The sequence below is a fragment of the Lineus longissimus genome, chromosome 3 (assembly GCF_910592395.1).
Source record: "Lineus longissimus chromosome 3, tnLinLong1.2, whole genome shotgun sequence".
NCBI classification, from domain to species: Eukaryota; Metazoa; Nemertea; class Pilidiophora; order Heteronemertea; family Lineidae; genus Lineus; species Lineus longissimus.
The window spans coordinates 3,461,322-3,486,407 of record NC_088310.1 but is presented as its reverse complement, the minus strand read 5'-3'; the positions used below and the strand labels follow the sequence as shown (position 1 = coordinate 3,486,407).

The 25,086-nt window shown below is 40.1% G+C and overlaps 1 protein-coding gene across 1 annotated transcript in view; it reads right to left on the bottom strand.

Moving 5' to 3' along the window:
• Positions 1-889: 889 nt before the first annotated feature.
• LOC135485400 (UDP-GalNAc:beta-1,3-N-acetylgalactosaminyltransferase 2-like) overlaps positions 890-25,086 on the bottom strand; it is a 137,207-nt gene continuing 113,010 nt past the window's right edge. Inside the window, exons 7-13 of the mRNA XM_064767387.1 lie at positions 7,935-8,045; positions 6,633-6,699; positions 6,252-6,435; positions 5,629-5,751; positions 2,339-2,498; positions 2,123-2,179; positions 890-1,655 (exon numbers count right to left, since the gene is read on the bottom strand). Of these exons, the coding sequence (XP_064623457.1) occupies positions 1,527-1,655; positions 2,123-2,179; positions 2,339-2,498; positions 5,629-5,751; positions 6,252-6,435; positions 6,633-6,699; positions 7,935-8,045 (831 nt within the window). The 3' untranslated portion in view covers positions 890-1,526. The remainder of the gene's footprint in view (positions 1,656-2,122; positions 2,180-2,338; positions 2,499-5,628; positions 5,752-6,251; positions 6,436-6,632; positions 6,700-7,934; positions 8,046-25,086) is intronic.

Here is a 25,086-nt window from a genome sequence, read left to right as displayed (position 1 = left end):
TGTTTGGAAAGCGATGAGCAAGGATTTGTTCCAAAAGCCTCAATTCAGCAAGGATTTGTTGGGGGAAAAAATTACAATAGCCAAACTCACCACTGATAAAATGCCAGTAGTTAAGCAGGGAGGTTCCTGTAGACATCGACCTTAGGGACAAAGACGATGTCCCTGTGGGTCAAGGACTCGTTCTTAAGACGCTCGACCTCCTTTTCCACATCTTCACGCCATTTGGCATTCCTGTCTGCTTTACTGCTAATGTGATTCTCTAGGATTTGTGTATCTAGAATGAATTGAAAAGCACACTTGTCAATACAAAAGTGTTTTACGTATTTTGAACTTCCTCAGGGTGAACAATCAAAGTAAACCATCCCAACAATTACCGTATCAATGTGCGGATTCAGAATGAGTTACCGGATACGCTATCTCCCCTTGAGAATTGAGTGTGGTATTCTTCATTGAACACCATTAGGATGTTGTCTTCCGACTCATCTCAGACAGGACGTCGTCTGGTGGCAGACGACCGAAGGGATGGAAGCGAACTCGAGTAGCTGGGCGGTGGGGGAAAAGACAAGGTGCATTCTATCATTTTTGTGGTGGTGACATCGTATATTGAACGTCTCAGTCGGACCCCAAGCGGTCCTCAGTATTCGCTCCACCACAGCCTGAGTGAGACATTGTCCACGGTTCACCTTGGATCCCAAATTCACATGTGTCTACTTTAAAGTAACATCGTGACATGCAACATGGAATGATTTGGCCCATGTATTGTCTTCGGTCCACTGCAGTCTGATTATGACATCGTACAATGCCTAACCATTGTTAGTATGAGCCTGTACCCGCGGACGAAGGGGGCTAAAGGGTTCACATTGACTGTTGCGGATGTTCATTGATTAGAGATAGGAATAAAGATAAAAACATTATTATAGTATGGTAATGAACATCAACTTTATTACGAACCATATGTAAGGTTACAAAACACAATCACAAAGAAACAACCACAGCTATATATTACATGCATGTCATCAAAATCCCAGACAATGCGGTATTCGAAATCGGCAGGTTTCCCCGGTTTTTGCGACAACTCGCCGTCGGGGGTCCTTGCTTGGGTGGTTGCGCCGAGGACCTTCTCGGATTATTAGACATTGGCAAGACTACAAGTCTTTCCCACACTGAACTTCCAACGGCATTGTCTCCGTAGCCTCCGCCGAGCAATGTCAATACATTGAGGGTCAAGATGGTCTTTCCTGTCATCTCTCTAAACTCCAATCACTGCATTGGAGTACGTAACGAGACTAATGTCCAGAAATATGTTCAATGAAGGGCAGATAACTTCGAATGATTCAAACATTACAGGTTTCTCTCCCCTACGATCAATGGAGCTCTTGTCCACCTGGCCTGAACCACAGGCAAGAACCGATACATCAATGGCTTCAAGTTGATAATGTGTTCATCCTCACCAAGAATTATTAAGACTAGAGTCTTTTTTTATTCTCGTCCACACCCATGACCTATTTTCTAACTACATGTAGTCATCATACACAGCCACAAGGGTTTCCACATTTCATCTTATTCTGCCAAGTCCTATTCAACTCATAAAGAGAAAGCTCTGGCAAACTGAGGCTGCCTGGTCCACACTTCTTCTCACATAACCAGAGGTCATCCTGCAATGAAAGAGCAGTCAGAACTTCAAGGCTTATGACACATGCCATGCTTAACTCGGATACAGACAGGTTCATCAGATTGGTTTTCGATAAGTTTCAGAAGTTCTTAAGCTTGGTTTTCGATCGGTTTCAGAACTTCTTTAGCTCGGCTTTCAATAAGATTTAAATGTTCTAAGCACAGGAAATATTACATGACCAGTAGATATTTCATGATGACATCAGCACTGCTATTTAGCTTGTGGTATATGAGGTGACCTACATGTGGTATGTGAGCCATAGACTTATGAAATCCATACAATAGTGTATTGATGCATTATCTGCTAAGCACGTAATTTTTCATTTCTTTGTTATGGAAGAGGTTTTGACACTTACATGTAGCTTAAAACCAGCAGTCAGCATTGGGGCTGTCAATACTACATTCAAATTGGAGGAACAGTTTAGGAAATGTGATTTACCCAATAACTTACATCAATTTTATCTGGATGGACAGCCGCAAGCCAGATTCCCATGGACACATCTTCACCCTGAAATAATCACTCGATAGAATAATAACATTGACATTTTTCGTAAATTTCTGAACGAACTACCTGCGGTGTACAAAGTAAAACTGCTTAGATTTATCAGTGAAAGCTTATTTATCTTGTCAAAGGTTTCACAAGCATTGTCTTGTTTCTTTCTCTCACCTGATAATGAGTTAGATATTCAGCATTTTTAGCCAACCACTGGACGACATCTCCACTGACCACATAACCGGAGCCACAGGCAAACGGAGGGTATGTTGCTGCCTCGTACTTGGTCTCACGCCACTTGCCCGTTGTATCTAATGACCAGTAGTAGCGGAATCTGGAGAAGGGGATAAAAGTTTCGTAATTTCTGAGGAGCGAGCAGGGGAGATAGTGGGAGTGCAAGAATTGAATGGGTTGTTCGCGAAATATGCGAGAAAAAATACCTTCGCGAAAATATGTCGGTTTACAGTATACATGTACATGTATATGGTATAGGGAGACTTCCGAAAATGGCCTGAAGCCTACAACATGAAATATTGAGAGGCTCGGGAAATTTTAAGTACGGTAATATGTAGATTTTAGTGATGAGGTTCCAGTAAACTACATGTACATGTACTCAGCAGTCAGCTTATTTCTATTTTCGCTTAATCAAAACATGGAATACAAAAATAGCAAGCACAGGCTATCTGTGTTTGATAATAGTGACGGCAAAATAAAAAGCAGATAAATCTGCTTTATGCACGAAGAATAAACACACCCTGAAATAACTGATGTCAAAATTAGCAAATCTCTAAATTTAGGTCTATTACCATTATAGACTTCATTTTCTATATCTGGCTCGAGTGTTCTATGCACAAATCATTAACTAAAATTAAGCATTGACTGAGATCTGGCTATCTTATGGCTCACATGTTATCAACACTCATCACAATTAAAACAGAACACTTTCGACGGCGGTTGCCTCACTCCTCGCATCAATCATTGTTGAGATGAAACGAGGCGAGAACGTTAGCCTATCAGTTATCACTATTACGATTGTCGGGTTTGAAGGGACCTGGATCGAGCATCCGCAAGGAGCGGACTAAATCGCACAAGGAGGGAAACAAATCACTTGATATTTCTTTCTTGTGATATTTACAGGAGGTTGCGAAATGGCTCGAAGACCCAGTTGCTGCCGACCGATCTAACGACATCCAGATTTGGTGCGAGAATAGTCTTTGGCCTTGGTCTCTCTGGACATAAATCATTCATGAATAATCTTGGTAGAACTGGTTGATTTTTCCATGGAAAGCTAATTGTGCAGAACGACTGACTTAATTTTGACAACAGTTCCAGACATATAGTAAGTCATAGTCAGGATATGTTGCAATGGTTATTTTATTTGAAACCTCATCTCAGACAGATGTTAACGTAACAAATCAAGTAGACGAAGTGTCATTTTACATGGTGAAAGATGTGTTGTTTTATTTAAGTTTTATACTAGTTGGGTTAGGTGTTCCTGGCAACTTACTGACCATCTTGGTTGCCTCAATGAGATGTAACAGGAAACACACTACAAGTGTTTACATGATCGGCATGGCCGTTCCGGATGCAGTGATTCTCCTTCAAGAGGGGATAGAAGGCCCGATGTGGTGGAATGAAAGAGCCAATTTCTGGCACTCAAGGGAACTAGAATTCAAGTAAGTTTATTAAGCCATATTGGGTTAAGGGCTGTTTTTCATTCTGATAAAGCGTGTGGGAAGGCGGGGGGGGGGGGGGGGGGGCATCAATCTCTCACAGTGGGATCGTGCACGTGTGACCCCCAGCTACAACCACTGTAGTAGTAAGTATAATGATTTATACATTAACATTTTGTTTTCGGAGTATACAGTAAGTCGATTTTACATTAAAGTTGATATTTGTAGGACCTATTTTGAGTATCTCTGCACATGCGCGGGCATATGGTGATGTGTACATGATTGATGTGTCAATGCTCTTCACCGTCTGGCCTTATATCAGTCACGTGATAGGCGGACCTGAAGCTTCAATGCCTGAAATAGGCTTACAAAAACCATAAAATCAAATTTCATTGCACTAATCACTGATGAGAATTGGCGTAGCGGCAAGATATTCAACAGTTTTTTCTGCTGAGCCTGTTCCACTTCCCCTTAATTCAGTCCCCCGTGAGCTGTACTTTGATACGAACATCATCAGCAACTATGTTATTTCAGGTTCCTTTATTTTATAACGTACGCTGGTGCCATGTTATCCGGGCTGAACCTTGCCGCAATGTCGGTGGATCGGTTCATAGCTATACGGTACCCGATAGTCGCCAAGAGAATATGCACAGTGACTAAAGCTAAGACCATTGTTATTACCACTTCAGTGATAGTTGTCACAGCAAATGTTTCAACATTCTTCTGTCACAAATACGTAAAGGATGGCGAGTCAGGTAAGACAGGGATGGCGGCATGTATGCTGGCAAAGGCATCTGACTCTGAATCCAAGGGTTCTGTATACGGGTTGGTCAACACTTTGCCCTTCACAGGTCGAGCCCAAGTGAGCCCGCAAGTGATAGCAGCCACTTGATATCCCACTGTGCTTCTACGGTGACCTACATGCATATATAAAGTAACAGCTGTTGTAAGCGCTTTGATCAGTGGAAAGCACTATACATATATGAAAAAACAATGGACAGTGGTTGTTTGGTAACTCTTATCCTCAGTAACTACCGATATGAATCATTCTATTAAGTTCTGACATAAAGCCAACATGCATGACGTAAATTTAAAAGAATGGTTTGGTGTTTTTGGTAATTTTCTACTTGACAGCTTGTTTGCGTCTTTTTCTAATAGGTATGGAATTTCTTATTCTATCTGTACCGGATCATCCCCATTACGAAATACTATTCACAAACTTCCAGATGGCCTTTGGCAGCCTCATACCATCCGTGGTTATCATAGGCAGCAACATCGGCATCGTGCTAACCGTACGCCAAGCATCGAAGAAACGAACGAAGATGGGCGTGGATCAGGAGCGTAAAGGAGCGAAACAGGAGAGTCAGTTAACATCTATGCTTATCATGGTCAGCATTGCTTATTTTGTCACGACAATACCTTATAGGCTTTTCCTTGTTGTCTTTGAGATTCCGGAAGTGACCAATTTGTACAACTTTAATGACTCATACTGGAAAGGTCTCTTCAATGTTTTCGACTGTCTTTTGTTCGGTATTTGGTTAGCAAATCATGCTGTCAATTTCTACCTTTACTGCCTCTCAGGAGGAAAACGTTACAGAAAAGACACAAATACAGTGCTGAGGATGTTACTGTGTGTAAATTGCATTAAGGAAGTCCAGAGGATGACAGCTTCGCCTTGTGCCAAAGAAAATAATCGTCAATGATCTATCCGAGGCCACAATTTGGGCCGTACACTATTAGGCTTGGCAACCATACCATAATTTTTGCGCCTTCCTCCACCTACATACTCACCTGCCCCACCAGATATTGGACTTAGTTATGACAGATTTAAGTTTATGAAGGATAGCGTCAACATCAAGGAAACAGTCGTCATCCGTCTTCAAAGCAAAGGTGAACTCGTCATGGCGTCCAACCCTGAAAGTGATAGACAAGTATATGAGAATCAATGAAGAGTATACACTTACAAATAAAGGTTTTTGATATTTTAAACCCTTTTTTGAGGTAATTCTTTATAATAGACGGAAACTGATTCTTCGTTCTTGGTAAAGATGTCTCCAACATTGCTTCGAATTGGCTCTCCAAAGAATATTGATCACCATGGCCAAGCATTTTGGTAATAAGGTAGCTTTAATATGCACCCCGTAGAATGAAAGTTATTGAGGTTTCTGCATTATCCCCCCCCCCCCCACACACACACGCAGACACACACACCCAAATGACCAAAACATCAAAATGACTTGTCAGTCTTGACGAAGAATGTGTTTGAACATCTTTAAGCAAGGAATTGTTTGGAAAGCTATGAGCAAGAATTTGTTTGAAGAGCTGTTTAGAAAAGCTTTGAGCAAGGATTTGTTCCAAAAGCCTCAATTCAGCAAGGATTTGTTGGGGGAAAAAATTACAATAGCCAAACTCACCACTGATAAAAAGCCAGTAGTTTAGCAGGGAGGTTCCTGTAGACATCGACCTTAGGGACAAAGACGATGTCCCTGTGGGTCAAGGACTCGTTCTTAAGACGCTCGACCTCCTTTTCCACCTCTTCACGCCATTTGGCATTCCTGGCTGCTTTATTGCTAATGTGATTCTCTAGGATTTGTGCATCTAGAATGAATTGAAAAGCACACTTGTCAATACAAAAGTGTTTTACGTATTTTGAACTTCTTCAGGGTGAACAATCAAAGTAAACCATCCCAACAATTACCGTATCAATGTGCGGATTCAGAATAAGTAACCGGATACGCTATCTCCCCTTAAAGCAGTATTGTTAAAGATATTTCTTCTTAGGTCACTCTACTTACCATGTATCCTAAAAGCGAAAGATACTGCTGGCAACATCGACTGATTTCCAAAGACACCATTCTTTGCCTAAAAAGAAAAGCCTTCGATAGAAAGTTTCAAACAGCATGCAATATTTTTCAGAATTTAACAAGTTAAGAAATTTATAACAATGAAATTATTGAAAGAGGGTCAATGAAGAATTGAGACAGCTTTTGCTAGCTGGAGCGTTTACCCATCTGACATCAAAACAGAATGCACAATATCAAAATTCATATTAACATCCATCGACATCCATCAACATTCATACAACCATTATCTTCATGACCAAAGACATGGACGACGATGTCGAGCTTTTGCAAATCAAAATTGTAAATTTTACCATAGCATGTTAGCCTAGTTCAACACTACATAATAAGTCTAGCCCTAATTGACATTTCAGTTAATTGACTTAGCAGAGCCAATATTCACCAATCAAAAAAGTTAGCCAAACATGTAAAAATGGAATATGGTAAACTGGATATATGAACCTTAATTCAATTGAAAGGTCTCGCTATTCATGAGTCTTTAGAATTGATGATCTTTTAAAATGTCCATTAGAGAATTAATACGCACGCCTTTTCTTAAAATCTCGCAAGCATTTTCTTAGAGTTTCTGGAAGCTGACAATAGCATGCATTATCGTTGAAACCAACAAAAAGATCTGATTTCCAAATCCATTAGAATAACTTCCTTTTTTTTCTTGAAACTAAAGAAATAACGACTCATATTGTGTTTGATTTAAAACAAGCGCAGCAATCCTGTTTTTGACTCGTTTGTACGCTGGGGTGAAAATTTCTTATGCCACCTTACTCCCATTAGTACCAGCAAACTTCACCTATTGTACATTTTGATCAATTTAAAAAAAGGCAAACTGCAGAACAACAAACAACATGAGATTATTTTACAAGAAAAGTTTCCGTAATCCCAACAATAACTGTCAAATAAGAAGGTGGAGATCACAAAAACTTCATATCTTGACATTTGAAGCTTTTTCTTGACATTAGAGATGTTTGAGTATGAAGTCAGGGATCTCCTACAAAAGGTCGATTTCTTGCAATTAGATCTGTTTGAGATCTGCTGGTGGGACAGTTAAAAGAACAGGGACGGTCATAGACCTCTCGTTTCACAGAAGTTAAAGAGTAGCAACATGGCAGCCTAGTACTTGAATAAAAAGCCAACTTGCGCAATGTTAGATAATGATCACACTGTAACATATCATCTGATCATGTTCTACCACTGCTGCACTTGGCACGGAATGTTACTTATGATCATAACTCTACTTGCCTTGGATAAAGTGATTACTCCCCCACCGTCGTCTGATAGTATATTCACTTCATTCTGTGGTTGCCTGAAGAATGAAGTCGAATTCTCTAATCGTACAGACGCTTCAAAACCCTGAAAAACGTTAACAAATAAATGGTAACAATCCTAAAGGGAACAGATTAAAAAAATCAACCCCACATGAAGAAAACCACTAATGTGAATATCCAGTGAAAATCAGCGCCACTTGCTAGGATGCCAGTACCTTATTGGAACCAATTCCGATTTGTAATGGATCATTTCAACAGTCGAAACAACTCCAAATTAGGACGAAGACCGCAGTTTTGAACTCTACTTGTCCGTTAATACTGTATCTGAAAACAAACGAAATCTGTCTGAAGTATGGAATCCAGGGTTTAAAGAAAACAGTATCGCAAGGCCGATGATAGAGACAGGACAGAACATTATGCCACCCCTTGGGACCCGAGAGGTGATCAGCAAAACCATTACAGCTCCATGTATTGCCAATATAACACCATCAGACTTGGAGACAAGTGGTTGGATATCTGCGATAATCCTTAACAGGCCATTTTCTATCCATGGGTTCTTTGCTCGGTCAGCTCGCCCAATTCCCTGAGTCTTGAAGATTCTTAAATTTTATTTCACTTAAAGGATGACAATTGATGAACTTCCATCATGAAAATACAGAAGAATCGCTCAGAAATCATATTCTCTACAAATCAATATCACAACACCAGCACAACACAAAAATAACAAACTCAGAATTTTTTATTCAAAAGACAAATATCTATTTTACATATGCGATATATCCAGTTATATACAGATATTTTTTTATAAATCATATACATGTAACATTCTAATAACACATTTTTCATTTTTCATTAAGTGCAACTGTTTGTCAGCCAATCATAGGAAAAACGACGGCTTTGGAAACTTTTACTTGGACCCACAAGATTTTTATAATCTCTCATTTCCAAACTATCGGAAAATCTAATTTTAGTAAAATAGTCCACTTCATTTATTTGAAGTCTCATTTTGGAGCTTAATTATGGCTACACCTATATATACATTCGAAAATTTATCATAGGGAATGGCCCTTGGTATCTTGATTTTAAACAAGACCGCTGCCCCCCCCCCTCCCCTATTTATCCGCGAATGCCTCTTGCAGCCACTTGTATGGGTGGTCTTCCAAATTCCTAGATCCTCCCTGCACGGAAAAGTGAAATAGGCATGATTTTAGACATAGTTCAGACAGCCTATTATCCCTCCAACATTAACTTTCAAATAAGTTTTCCTGACGGATATCTGTTGAGAAATTCCATTGTTATGTTTTTATGCATTCCATCACCACAGTATTCAAGACTCATTTACGCATCAAATCCAACACACAATCACACTCACGCATTATACCCTAAACTTCCCATGTTTCATCAATGTTGCACGCATCATAACTGCCGTATACAATATTTCACAAGAACATACAATAAAATAAATGGCTTAAACCTGTCATACCTCACCTATCAAGTGAGATACCGGACAGCGCCAAAGGTTGCATTTACAAAAAAGACCATGAACTGAACAAAAGCAACTGGCGATCCTTTGTCAACACTGTCAACACCTAGTTGCCGGAAATGTTTACAAGATGCACGAACGCAGCAAGAAAGTCTTGCTTCTGGTTCGACGGAGACAGCAGAAGTTTTCTTTTCTGTTATAGAATGTCGCCCAAGGGTAATTTTTGTTTGGACCAAGTGTTTTTGCAAAGATAGATCATCTATTGTTACCTCTCTTTGCAGCAACATATTTACTTTTGACCTGTCACATGCGACGTATCTGATATTTATGGCCTGTCCGGGATTTAGTGGAACTGCCAACTCATCTCAGAGGAGTACAAAGGCGATTTAGTATCAACGGCTTGTGATTCTTCAGGTCCACTAATGACTTAAAACGCAATCAACTGGCAGCACCTAAGCAGTCAATTTCAACCATCAGTGACTGAGACATGAATTCAAATGAAGCAAGCTGTGTTAATGCTTAAAGTTACGTGAATAATTATCAAGCAAATGAAGAATTAGTTGAAACAATTTGTAGAAGATTTGCTTCTATGATCTTTTACAGGAATATAAGCAGCAATTCATCCATGGAAGGGATTGCCACACGACGTCAGCAGGTTCTTAGCTTCCTGTTAACCGACATATACAGGGTGCTCTGACCAGGGACGAATAGTTTTCAATTAAGAAATGATAAAGACTCCATCACAATCATCAATGCAAATATGGAAGAATTGAAAATCTTGCCTGCTTGAAAATCGTATGAACCGGGAAACAGAATTTTTCTCTTAAGCCTTTCATGGATAAAGTCAGGGGGTCATTTGAACGTGATCAACATGCAATAATAATGTCAAAGCCAGGTAAAAAATATCTTCAGCTTTTATAATTTGACCAATAATTTGAATATCTTACAGCGACCTGTTGCAAAGCTGGAGAAGAAGCAACAGTTTCCAAGTTGATTTGACTAATCTGACCTCATTAGAAAAGAAACCCAATATGACTTTATTTCCAGCATACCACCTCCATCCCTAATGCGAGAAAACGTCTAAATGGCATGGCACACTAAAAACCTCATTCCAGACTGAGTTTATCAAAGAGGAAAAATTTCATTTCTTTGAGATGCCAATTTTTTTTCTAGAAAAGAAGCTTAAAAGGTCACCAGAGGCTAAAGTAGAGTGGAATGAATCATTTGCAAGTGAGTGAAAAGACTTGTCTCCGTAGATTTGGCCAATAAGGCAAAAAAAGGCCTCATCTTCCAGTCGTGGTCACATTAAAGACGGGATGATGAGACACATCAAATTGCTGATTGAACCAGATATTGTGCAAGAAAGAGCAGGTCAGGCAATTTGACCGAGGCTTATCAAACAGGTGTCAAAGAGCCGTTGCAAATGTTGGTCTTTATATGAAAATGGCTTCCGGTAAGACCAAACAGGCGAATCGTTAACGTAAACTCATCCTCGCACTCTGGTTGTGACTTTGATCAAATTGAAACTCGATGGTTTTTATAGCTCATCTGGCGGATAAATGGGTACACTAACGTATGTCACTAACCATCCTGAAAGAACCAATTTCTGTAGCCATGCAGTGTTGTCATCACTTGGACTTCTAACAAAATGAGAAGTCAAAATGGCCACCATATCCAAGATGGTCACTGAATCCAATTCGTTTTTTAACCTCCTGCAATGGATATTGCCCATTTCCAGCGGACGTGATTGAAACTGAAGTACCAAAGAAACACATCCAGCAACTGCCATAAACAATTTAAAAAAAAGAAATAGCACTGAATAAACTGGCCAGGGTCATCAGTCGATAAGTTCAAGTTGGTCAACACGTTACTGTGGGAGATATTTGACACTCCTGCCAAAAGACCGCTGATGATAAGTGGTAGTGATGCACTACATCAGATGACTGTGATTTTACTTTTTCATCGAATTTTTTTTCACGCTCTTCGAAGGTCTCTTTTTGATAATAGCCCTCCGCCATTGTGTACACGTGTTTGGGCAGCATACTAAGTCTTACAGTCCAACCTAAAATCATGAATCTTGTCAGATCCGCATACCATACGGCGTATTGCAATAATGTGGATGTGAAAACGGCGAAGAAATCGCCCACGAATGTGTCTTAATGACCAGAGGGCATAGCTTGATGGAGGTCACGTAACTAGCTTTGCTTTCTGCAGGAGAGTTGTGGTGTTGGTGATTAACCAAGCGCAAAAAACTACACGAGAAAAACAAACCGCGGGTCATGTTTAATTTATGGGGAAGAGGGAAATGCATAGTGCTGAGGTATTCATTAGCACTGCTTGACTGGCTGGAATTGGCAATAGTCACGCCCGAGATGTTATTGACTGGTTTGTGCCCTGGCTGTCATGTCTGTGCAGCATTTAAGAGACGAGCGATGTATTTGATGGGGTGAGCTATTAGCAGTAAGTGGTGTGGTGTGAACTTTGAGGCAGAGTGGCGGATTACCGAATGAGAATGAGGAGGCAAATGTGCCACATGACAGACTCTATTGGCTTAAACACGAATGCCGGTTCTATATTGTATAACATAATATACTTCCAGTAGCCATACCAGACGCAATTTCCATATCAGTTCGCCATATTTTTCACTGTTATTCATTAGAGCGTAAATAAAAGTGTCAGATGGAATTCACTTTCTGAAACTTGCCAGGGGTAAGCCATAATCAAATATATCTGCTCGTACTGAAAGAGATAGTATTTGCTTTATCCTGTGTGCCCTTTATATCCAATGTCAAATAACACCTACGGAATTACTCGAGACCACGTGAATTTCTAATAAATATTGAAACTAAATATAATTTGCCACACCGTTCAAATAGACCCCTCATATCCAGTGTCAGATTAAATGCTAAGAGAACTGTTAATTGATTCTGTAGTACGTTATACATCTATGTTCAAGGTGACTTTCCCATCAGGTTTAATTGATATCCGATGGTGTTTGCGATCAGTTTCACAGGATTGATGATGACCGCGCACATAATATGAGATACCCTCTGGCCACTGCTTCATACTGTAGTGATTAGAATATAGTGCAATCTTCTTTGATGAGGCTCCATAAACCGCCCTTAAAAACAGAGACAAACATTAACCGCCGATTTCATCAGGATGCCATTTAAAAATCCTGCAACGACCAACACAACCCTATTTTTATGATTTCGAAAACGTGTTTGGCACAGGATAAAATTATGATTATTTCTAACGCATCAGAGCTATGATATTTTTGTGGTTCATGGTACCATGTTCAACCTTTTCGTTCTTGATGAGTAACACTCCGAGCCCTGTTATATTTCTGATGGAGAACATTCTGAAAAATTGAAATCGAATTCAAATTTAGCCGTCCTTGGCACGAGACAAGAAACAAGATATAATTCAATTTCCTGGTGAGTAACAGTCGCATGTTTGTCAATCTCTTATCAAGTCAATTGAATAACAAATGAAATTGAAAGGACGACTTCACCAAGTGCTGTGCCCGCTGCATTGAGACACATTCAATTTTGAAAATTGATTGATCAATCGTCCTTGAGCTTTGTGAGAAAACATAGGATTATATTCCCATCGGAGATTAGGAATTGACAGGAACATTGGGGTCTTGACATGACATACTCTACTTTCCCTGATCTAAGACCAGTTCTGAATATTCTATAAAGCTGGATGTGATGCACATGGTCTTTCAATATGCCATTCAACAAGTTTAATTTGGATAGACACTGGGGTTGTGACACAAAGTTGTCTGATGGTCATGACATCATGTTTCGCATCGTCTTGGCCTTCGTCATGTTTGTGTTGATATCATTGTAATCATCAAGCTGCCTCATATTAGTGAATTTTGAGTGTGTATGACAATGCAAAGAAGATGGGTTGATAAGCTCTGAAATTGGAGACAAGGTCGTAGGCGTTTTGAAGGTTGAGGGTGACTTTGCCATTAGTCTAATTCTTGGCTGGTTTAAAGAATCTCTTTGGGGCCATTTGGTACAGAGACTGGCTGATGGACTTTTGAAACCTTTTTATTATTTAAATTTGGTACTCTGTTATCTTTGTCAATGGGTTCGTTGATGGCTCAAGGTAACCTTTGGTAACTGCTAAAGACACTGAAAGAAATATAACGACCCTGTTTAACACCTCAATCAAGCAATGGATAACAAAATGTAATCTCTAAGGGGAATATTCTGTATACGTATTTATATATATGCTTATATTATTTATTTAAATGTCATCTACAAAAAGTAGCCAGCCGAATTCGGCTTACATGTCACTGTTACAAAATAATCGCAGCACTGCATCTGTTCGGTGCTGCTTTTGGTGACCGCGACCGCACTCCACCCATGGTGGTATCAAATAGAAAACAAAGCGCATTGACTAGGGGAAGACCTCTGAGCGAATATTCTATATCAAATTGAAATATGAGTGGTTGGAATACGCTAAGCAAAATACATGTACGTTTATTCAATTCTTTCAATAAGTTTCAAGTCTAGAACACAAATTGCAGAAAATTCTATTCCTAAAGGATTATATCAAATGGCATATTTAATAAACTTTTTAATACGTTATAGAACTATAGATGACTTCTGTTACAAACACAAGATGTGACTGTCCCTAGGAGATCTAAAAGCTGGTTTGTGAGGATTGCTTCTGGCTCACGGTCCCATTTCAAAGGGAAGAACCAACTTATCACTTTGGAGTTAATTCAGCTGTGTTAAAGATATTCGCTCCAGGGTCATAGCGGTGACAATCACAATTATCAACATTTTGAGTTCTGTTGATTTTCTTACTCTTGTCCGTGCTCTGAGCAAGCACCCGAAAATCGGAGACTTGTTTGAATTCAATCACATAAGGATAGGATACCTCCGGATATAAGCTTGTTCTTTGAATTTTCTATCAACACATCAGTATCTCTTTGACTCCAAGGGCATTAGGAACTTTATTTGTTGTTGGGTCTGCATGGAGTAAAGAGATCTTCAATCACTGATAAAAATTTCCACCAACTCTGACAACAGTTGACAAATAATCAGTAATGGGGTCATCAAACTCAGGTTGGTTATCAACTGACAGATGATATTTTTCAAGGCAACGGAGCTTGCAATTTGATCGAACCAACTTAAGGATTGTATGGCAAAGGGAATCCCCCTTGGGACATATTTTTCATCATTACAATAAATTGAAGCCGCCCAACCTGACATACAGGTGAGTATAGAGATTATAGCTCCAGGGAAAAACTGGTGGTGACAATCATCTTGAAGGCAAAACAATTATTGAAATGACGTGATGACGATTTTATGATGCTATGACTAGTCAACAATGTAATCTGTAAAGTACTTTGAGATAGTATAGTTTAACAACTTAAAGTGTTGTTGAAGTACATAACATTATTTTTCATTTCTTCGTATGGTTCTCGATACATCTATCACGTAAAAGTTGCAGTCAAACTTAGATAGTCGGATCATATCAAGCCCACAGACAGAACGGCTAAATGACAATTCCTATTCCCGACAGGTAGACAGTATCCCGTTGATCCGCGGTCCTCTGCTAAAGGTTGGAGAGAGTTCGTTCCAAGGAGTATCGGAAAATTACCTATTAATAGGATCGGTGGTTCACGGTTGTGCAGGCATGGTAGGGCCGCTGTCACATTTTGCCAAACGCCTTATACATCACCTTTGGATAATCAGGCGAATGATTAGCCACTTCATAGAATATCTGAGGTCTTGGAATAATGACTCAATTGGCTTTCAACCGACGTGAACTTATAGTAGCTAAATCATTTGTGGAGCAGAATGGTCAGAATCATTCAAAAGGCTAATATGCTCATGAAGGGATCACCACCGTTCATGGAGCAGCATTCAATCAAGGGGAAGCACTGAATAGGCCCTACTCCTGATCGCTTATCAGCTTATGGCTACGTAATCCGGGATAAGTTCTCATTTCAAACAGCCTCATCTAATGCACTCAGTTTTGACTGGCTTGAGTGTAACAAAGCAGTTGTAGTACCATATGAGACATATATAAAGCAAGTCTCATTCATCTCAGATGGGTGACAAGCTAAGGTTTCACGTCACTGAGTAACCGTGCCATCTAAAATTATCCCTATACACACAAATCACTGGTCCTACATCACTTCCTTGCCAACCACGCCACCAATCTCCAGGACAAAACAGTTAATTTGGTTGCACACCCATCTCAGATTAAATACTAGTATTGCCGAGATAATATGACATGTTCATCTTACAGATAATTAGGAGTTATTCAATCATGTCCAATAATTTAGCTCAGTCAGTGCCATTCTTGTCGGGTTTCAGCAATCTTGTTAGGTCAATATGGCAAGATTGGACGTGATACTTAGGAGTAAACGTCAGTGTGCCAGCGTCTAGAATCATATCAAAATTACAATAAGTAAATCCCTTTTGAGAATTCTAATAAGTAAATCACTAATTAGCATTCTAATAAGTAGATCACAGGTGGCAGCGCATGGTGGTCCTCCTGACCTATCCAGCTAACGTGACCTTGCTTTTATCACAAGGTCAAAAGCTTTACAGAACAGACATGCTGTTTTCCTAATGTTTCGAGATGCCTTGATCAAGGCTGACCACTCTACGAGTCACACTCTGACCTCCTTTTCCCTCAGTGTCAAAGATGCGCCCTGGTGTAATGAACACACCCCCATTAGTCCTCCTTCGAGTAAATTGATGTGTCACTTTCATTAAACATCTCCTCGGAGGCAAATGACCGATTCGTTATGGCGTGGGAAGGGCCAGGGACCTTGAATTGATCTGGAAACCCAATTCATATCTTAGAGGGTGGTCTGGTTAATTCTAGATTAGCAAAAACATTTAATATACGTACTGCCCTGTAAAACTACTCTGTCTTTGAACACTTTGACCTCATACAAGAGGTCACAGTAAATAGAGTTCATAGTACAATTATGAAAAGGAATTGCTTGTATGGATGCTTCAAAAAGACATACTAGTATGCCTACTCATGTTTGACCCTCTATAAGATCTACCCCGTCACAGCACAACACAACAACAAGAACTATTTCTTTTAACACTATATGAAGCAGCAAGGAATCACAACTTCTAAAATCTGTACATCGGTCACCCCTATCTGAAACTTTCCATTCTTTCGGTAGCCTTTAAGGCAAAGCACCTTCCTAATTCCGCACACCATGCCCCTCAACCGTCTCATTGAGTCGTCATCCCGAACCGTATAAGTAGATTTACAACCAATCTTGACAGAAAAAGACAACCACCTTCAAAGCCTTTCATCCTCGTAGAGCAATCTCGACTAAAAAACTTAACAACTTCCTATTACAGAGGTAGCTTTAGCTGAGGCTAACCCGAGGTCACTCGTTCTGTAATTGCATCACATTTCTGTTGGAGATCCGAAGCGACGATGTCGGTCGCATTGTTGTCGATTTATTGCAAATTTTTGTTCACTTGGGCGGGCTCTTGATACTAATGCTCGTCATAGGAAGAACGTAGGAAACTGGTTTTACGGAAAACCGATAGCATTGACTTCATTTGAGGCACTTTGACTAGCAAGGTGAAAGCAACCCTTACTGCGCCCACTTGAACTTGACCCGTTGACGAAGCAGCGACCAGGTGGAATTCAAACCCTTTTAGTATGAGTCGGCCCCATTTAAGCCGTACCGTACTATAAAGTGTACCGTATTAGAAAAGCATAACTTTTTTAAGATGGATTTTGAAATGACTTGTTGATCAAAAATCTTAGCGATTTCATAGCTGATTGATAATGTTTGTCTTTCATCTTGCTTTCAAAATTTAATTAGATCAGCTAGTTTTTAAATGTCACAATTATGACGAGTGTGCTGCTGCTGACATAAAGTACCACAGGCAATCCTCATCAGTACAGAAATAGAAGCATCAAAAACCTTGGCATGTCCTGTTGCAAAATGATTCGGGAAGGGAAGATAGCAATACGCTAATGTCATTGCCAGTGTCATTGTCTTATTTGGGGTAACTGTGGATGACTCAATGACATTGCCATGATGTTCCTCGCCTGGAAAACAAGCGCTCCAAAGCAACATTCTTTCCAAATGAGAGAAACAATTTCCTGCTTCTTTTAAAAACGCTCGTATTGCATTACACTTCTTCAGGTCACCATGAGAAAGAACAACTTGGATCATGTCTGCCCGGGGTCCTACGATCTTTACAAACCCAGGTTTTTCAACAAACATGAAGCGTACGGCGTAATTGTCTAGCGGGGACAGGAAGGTTATTTCTAGATTGATAAGAGTACATTTCATAGGTATTTTCAGTCGATCTCATTGATTTCTGGGTTTCCAAGTTACAAAAAAGTGACACATTGATGATGCAGAAGAAAAGTCACCAAGAGGACTACTGATTGTTTTAATTCCCTCATGACCAGCCAGCATCAGCCATTCAAGCGCCATTCGGTATTCATCACATCCCCTGTTGCGACCACAATGACCAACTTCCTTTCAGTCGTAATTCGTAATTACCATGAATCTACATCATCGGTGAATGAAGGCTGAATTGCTTTTTCCCAGATGCTGATGAAATCAGGATATTGCCTAAAGCGGGGAATACAAGACCCAATTCTCTTTTTACCTAAGGATGATTGGCATGGGATGTATTTCCTCCCTGGATTTTTCTAATGAGCCAATGAATTGTCAGTGGCCAATATCAATACAACATTCCTATGAGTGAAATGCACTGCAAGAATCGGTTTTCTAGTCAAAGATTGAGGTGATCGTTTTGATGGGTTCAAAGGGCCAAATAGGAATAAGCTGTGGTGGTTTTTCACACAAAAATGGTTTCCAGCAGGACCGCGATTTCTCCGAACCGGATAATTGAAAAATCATTGAACTGGCTGGAAATGGAACTGGGATTTCATAATGAGAAGATAACTTGTTGATTAGAATAGAATTATACTGTAGGCGATTGACTCCATGACAACAACATAGGGCTGAGATGACCATTCAGGTGAATTAACCGCGGACAAAAGTGCCGTGCCAATTTCGCTGTCAGAAATGCAGGATTAGTGAGGCTATGTTGAGGAGTAAAGAAAGAACGGGATGCAACATCATGTGCACTATTCTGGACAACAGCTTGAGCAAAAATGGTATACTATATCCTGGTTTCTGGACCTATTTAGACATTAGAACTGCAATGGGTCCGATACAATTGAGATTCTGGTAGCTGAAAGTCCCACAATACACCAGTTGGAGACTTTTTCCGACTTCTCAAGGGTTTCTCTAACTTTTCCTGATTTATCCGACCAAAGTCCGACATTGTCCGACATCCCTTTCCTGTGATGGAATCAATTAGCCCCACACCCAATATTGGACCTAGGAACAGGTCCTTCACAACATCACACAACGAAATGCTAAGTATATTGTAATAAAACAGGCTGGAGCTGAGGTTGGAAGTACACCAAAAGTGATCACATCAGATAATTAATTACATAAAAAGTTCAAGTGTAGGCAAAGTACCTCCTAGAAGAACCTGACATCATTAATAACCGTGAAGAGGTTCGACTTTATCAAAAGATTAGGCAAATCCATGAAGGAGATAATTGGAACAGAAAAATGTGATGAGAACGTGAAAAATAGGCAAAGTGGGAGGGTGTTATCAGTCATGGCACAACAAAAAGAAACCTGTTTATTGTCGAAGTAGGAGCAATTATCCGATCGCTTCCATCAATCATACGATGACCATTCACGCAAGAAGACCATTAGCGCCTGATTAAGACACCGCCACACACACTAACATACTTTCACTCTTTCATGTCATGATTCTGAAAACCCATGACGGGAGAAGGCGGACTGAGATGTGTTGTTGTGTAATCTTAATTACATGTTGGACATATGCACCTGGGAGGGAAAATAGTCGTTTTGAGGATGCCAGGGTCGAAAATCGATGTCTGGCTTCAGGAAAGACACCCTTATCAAAGTGGAATTCGGTTTGAGCAGTGCAATGGGATTCGGCTGAAACAACTGCTTATCAGAAATCATGCAGTAGCTTCACTAGTAGGAGGATTTTCCCGACTTCTCAACGGTTTCTCTAACTTTTTTCTGATTTATCCGACAAAAGTCCGACAAACCTGTGAAAAATATTAGGGCTTCCCGAAATAGGCTTTTACAGATCAAAGGCCTAGTTAATGAGGTGTGAGCCAAACACTCAGAGTGACCCAAAGTGTGAATACTAATTAGCTTACTCAATCAGGTCATCTCATTAACCCAATTCAACATAGGCCTTTGATCTTTAATGCCCTATTTTGGGGAGCCCTAGTATTTTTCACAGGTTTTCTAGAAATCCGACTTTTCAGAGTATAATCGGACAATGGCGGACTTTAGTCGGATAAATCCGGAAAAATTAAGAAACCGTTTAGAAGACGGAAAAAGCCACCTACTAGTGTACGACGTATTTTTCTGCGAAAGGAACCCTGCGCGCAGTCCTACTGTCATGAGGGTGACCCATTTCGATGGCTTTCAACATTTCCAGTGCAGCAATTCTGTCAGTAATTTGACAACTATTTCAACCCGTTATATATACGTTTTACCGATTACACAGTTCAAGAAAAGCCATCTAAACTGCCAGGCAACCAAACGATTTTAGTTTCTGCCACCTGCAACGACGGAGCCATGACGACATAACGAATTCCTTTTTTCAGGGAACAGAATCACACTAATGACTTAGGACGCGACTGTGCACCTCAAATCAAGCTTCATCAATACAGACTAGAAAAAATATCTAAGTCAATAATCCAATTTACTACATTTCAATTTCTGTGCACAGAATACATTTCATGCTCTAACAGGTTTTATCATTTCAATTTGTCTGATATGCTCCCGGCTGTGTGCTGTTCATTAACAGAGTCGATGACACCTTTCCATCCAATTTGCTGTCGTTACAAGACATGCAATGTCGTCATTAAGTCGGTGTTCAGCCTGGCAAGTGCCATGCTAAGCCGCAGCAGCTCAACATTGAGTTCATTTAAACTGGTAAGGTCGCGGGATAGGTTATTGGATGCCGTAGCAGCTCAGGTTGATAATCGTGATGTGACAGCTTTTCAATGCATTCAATACTTTTGAGGCTGGTGGAATTCAGCATGGGTCAGCATTATACGAAGTCTGCCGGGCATTGCAGCAATCAAGTCAGACGTGAGGGTAAACTGTGACAGGTACATTTGGTTCCAAGATGTAACAGCCAGACGGCTTATACGAGCTCGGCGGCTATGTCTCAGATGCCCAGATAACACATATTTGGCACTTTAAGTTCCGAATTCTTTCTGATGGCCGTTCGAGATCGCACCTTCTCTACTCTCTGGGTTGGACTGAATCTCAATTTTCTGGATTCGCCACTGTCAAAATTACAATGTAGTATTCTGCAATTCATACATCCAGTGAGTTTGAAGTCAAGACACGCTAGCTGATGTATCGTAATGTACATAATGCAAGGCTGTTTGTCAAATTCGATGGCAACCAAGAGAGGATTGCTGGTGACCTACGAGACGCCACTAGTATGACTACCAAGATGCCACCCGTGTGATAAACCAGATTATGGCAAAAGAAACAAAAATGCGCTTTCATCAAAATGATATCCACTTTTAATCGCTAAATCCCCCAGCTGAAAGGAAAAGTCTGCTGAAGCGAATAAATAATGACTGGATTACAACATGATGCTTAAACTGGATAGGCTCATTACGTAGGATACTAATAAAAGGAGCTTTAGTGGAGGTTGACTTCCTGAGACACACTTCAGCAAATACTGGTGGCCCCTAGAATTATTGACAAAGTCGAGTGAGGTTTTTATTCAATTTTCTCCCTGAAAAAATGCCTCCTCATCTGCTCTACAAGGTATTGGATTGGTGTGGCTTCAGCTTCTTGTACAAGACGGATCTGTCAATGATGTCTTCCCATCAGTGTCACAGCAATAGAAACAGAGGGGATGGGCTGAAACAGGTTGGGGGTAATCCTTCATCATTCTGATGGAATTAATGGTCAACGACCTGTCCGTGGCAATGTCAACCATCCTGATTATTGTTATTCATAACACAATTTGTGTCAGTCATTTTCACAGATTGATTTTTCATGCGGACAAGCCACAGTTATTGGCTCAACTGAGTGCCAATCATCAGCATCACCATTGTTTTCAGTTAGAGGTAAAGCGGTCATGTGGTCCTTGGTTCAATCCCAGAGATCCACTGAAAGCTTTCAGGATACTCGTAGACAGGAGTCAAGTGTGATTGAATGACAATCACTTCACTGTTGTTGACATCGCACTGTAAGCCAAAACTTTTAACTTTATCTCACTTCAACAAGGAACACCATTTTTCTAATACAACAACTAACCCTGGTAGGTGAAAATTGATAAAAGTTGATATAATGAATCGTGGTATAATTTTCCAGCATTGCATCTTCTTCGGGGAATCGAGAATATGAACCAGAATGACAAGAACGTTGTGTCTCAAGAATGCAGATAACATAGCAATCTAGACTCTGAATACAGCAATTCAAAATTTCACCCATTTCAACATGGTGCTCATCTCACCATTGTGTTTTTCGACCTTTTCTTCACACAGCAGGAAACTTTCTCCACTCCAATAACAATTGGTGGCAGATCGGGAAAAATGTTCAAGAAGACTTAGCACAGCCTTGAATAGGCAGATAAAAAAATCCACCCACTTATCAAGTTTAAATAATAAGTTGGTTTCTCCTGTCTTCTGGTTTCTCCTGTCGCCGTGCCTCTTCTTATTTTACTTTTATTTGCGTCAATGGGTGCCATATAGGCTGGCAGGTGTGCCTGCTATCCAAGGTATCAAATTGGTGTGGGCTGACTAGAGTGGTTTATGGTAAATTCATCAGTTTCGTCGAAACATATCATTGGCTTGCCCAGATCTAAGTTTGAAGATACAGCAAGAAGCAACTCCAAAGAATGAAATTTGAAATTGATTAATCCAGCCCGACATCATCACTCCGAGTGTCAAACATGCAGACAACCTGGCAGATAACTAAATCAATGTCATACTTTGATCTTTATCATCATTACAGAATATAATCAAAGTTTGTCTGAAGTAAATGGCAATCAGGGAGAGAATTTCTTAGAGCAGGAATATTGGCTACTACAGACAGGCATCGTAAATTGGGGGGACTTATACCTTTAGGTTAAACTAAGATAGGTTTAGTTCCCTTGACGCGTAACGGTAGTTTGGTGCTTTGACTTAGATGAAACTCAAGAGTGTCAGTCAAATCAAGCTTTATTTCCCAGTTGAGCAGCACTGGTCAAAGAATAGGTCGGGGGGGGGGGGGGGGCACAGCCACACCGATTGGTCTTGTTTCACTTCTCAACAAATGCAACCAATTTGTGGAATGGAGGCTATTTCTGGCTAGTACAGCGTTATTCTACATTGTTTAGTTAGTTTAGTTTTCACACAAATAGCAAATTTCAATCATCTTAGAATAAATCTCGCAAGCTATTAGGCAGGAAAACTCGTAACATTTCCACCTTGAACATAACCGAAGATGCAATTTGCACTATGACCTGGTTAATGGATTTCCTGTTTTTCCACCTGTTCATTACAAAGAACAAGCAAGAAGTATTGGATTTCATCATTTAAAATGATATCTTTCTTCTATGTTCAAGGCCATCCTTAATGGCGCCAAGAAGTGTTGTATAGGTAGCTTGGGTAGTATCATGTTGGAATAGATAGCAGAAAGTCTCACTCGAATATTATGATAGAACACGATGGATTGGGATTTCATTCTTAAAACCTTAAAATATGATTTGGTAAACGATTTAAATCAAGTTAGTTTCAGTGTCATATTTTAAATGATATTTGGGTTAGAAATACAAATCTACTGAAATAACAAGATTAACCTGAAAGGGAACGATATCCTGAAAAGAACTCTAAATAGGTTCAAAATTGCGACAAGACGAGAAAGATTTTTGACAAGTGTGGAAAGGAAAGGTGTGCCAGAGATCATATTCCTCCATGTTGTTTAAAGAATGACCATTAATTAACGGTTCTCCAAATGGCCTGTCATCAACTGACCGCTTTGGTTGCAATCTCAGTATCGCTGATCCAACATCCATCACCACTCACCTCAAATACACATTCACACAACACGGCAGTATGCAATCAATTACACAAACAGACTCACTCTAACAATAGAAGATGACAACAAAAAATTCTGAAATTTCATTTTCTGGTCGGCAAAATTAACTTGACAAGGTCTGATTATAAAAGTAGTTCAATCACATTATCAAAGTGATAATACACAAGTAACGACAAGCAGGGTAAATCATGTGTTCATCGACGAGCAAAGATATTAGTGATGCTCTGTTACAACCGAGTAGGTCACCTCGCCTGATTAAGTGACCAAACTGAAAGTGTGAGACCCAAAATCAACAGATGTGGTGGCCAAAACGAATAAGTTACCCAAAATCAAACGATTTAGTGACCCGCGTCACAATTTAGGTGACCCCGTTGCCCGATTAACAAAAACCCATATTTTGCAGACGAACCTAATGTATAACTTTTATGTATACGCTTAATGTGTATTTGGTTTATTAATTTTGATGCTGTAACTTATTTTTCCATATTTGAGATTTTGATATCAACGTTATTTCCTTTGTTGTGCGTTGGGGGTCAAAAGGTCTCTTCAGTAGGAGATCAAAACGCACATCACGAACGATAAAATGCATTTTCATACTTCGTCCTTCGTTAGCTCTTCGTAAGGCTTGCAAAACCTGCCTAATGTCTTTCCATGGCCACAGCTCAGTACATGTACATGTACGGGTATTTACGCTATTGCCCAGTCCCACATTGTCCCAATAAGGGATCAAAAGACGTTAACTAGCAGAAGAATCATACATAATACACAAGTTGACGCTCAGCCGGCCAATCAAACGCGAGGTAGAGGGGTAGTGCCCGTATGGTGTGACGTAAAATGTATTGTCTTTGGCCATGATCGGTCGCGGTTGATTTGAACGCCAGTCAGTTGGTGTGCTGGTGTGCGAACGACGAAGAACATCGCAGAACACTTTCTCCGATTTCAAACATTAAAAAGTCTTCAAGTTTCTGAAATAAAGTCAAAACTGCGGCAGCATAAGGTAAGTGCCTATATCGTCTATGCTTGACGATAGTCTGGATCGGTTTCGCCAGGTTTTTATTGCAGTAATAGTCACGCAAACAAGTCGGGAACGAACTGCGCAGTTTGAACTCTCAGTCACGAGCCAGACTACGTTACTTATGTACATCACTTTACTTCATGTAATCACCACCGATATTTATTGCTATCCCTTATCAAATACCATTGATCCTAACAAGGGAGTACCATGAGTATTTCTTATTCCTGATGGAGTTTTGTCAAACTAAACAGGTTCATGATACACCATACACCATCATGTTTTAAAAGATTTTTAAATTTAAATTATCATTCACTTGGCTCCACTATCCCGACTGTGGTGTAGCACCCGACTATAACTGGCATGAATAGGGAATACGCTGGTTATGGATGTCAGATCGTGGTTCCTTGGCAATTGCAAACAATTTCACTGGGCGTATCCCACGCGGCGACACCAAGGACCGCTGGCTGATCCAATGATAT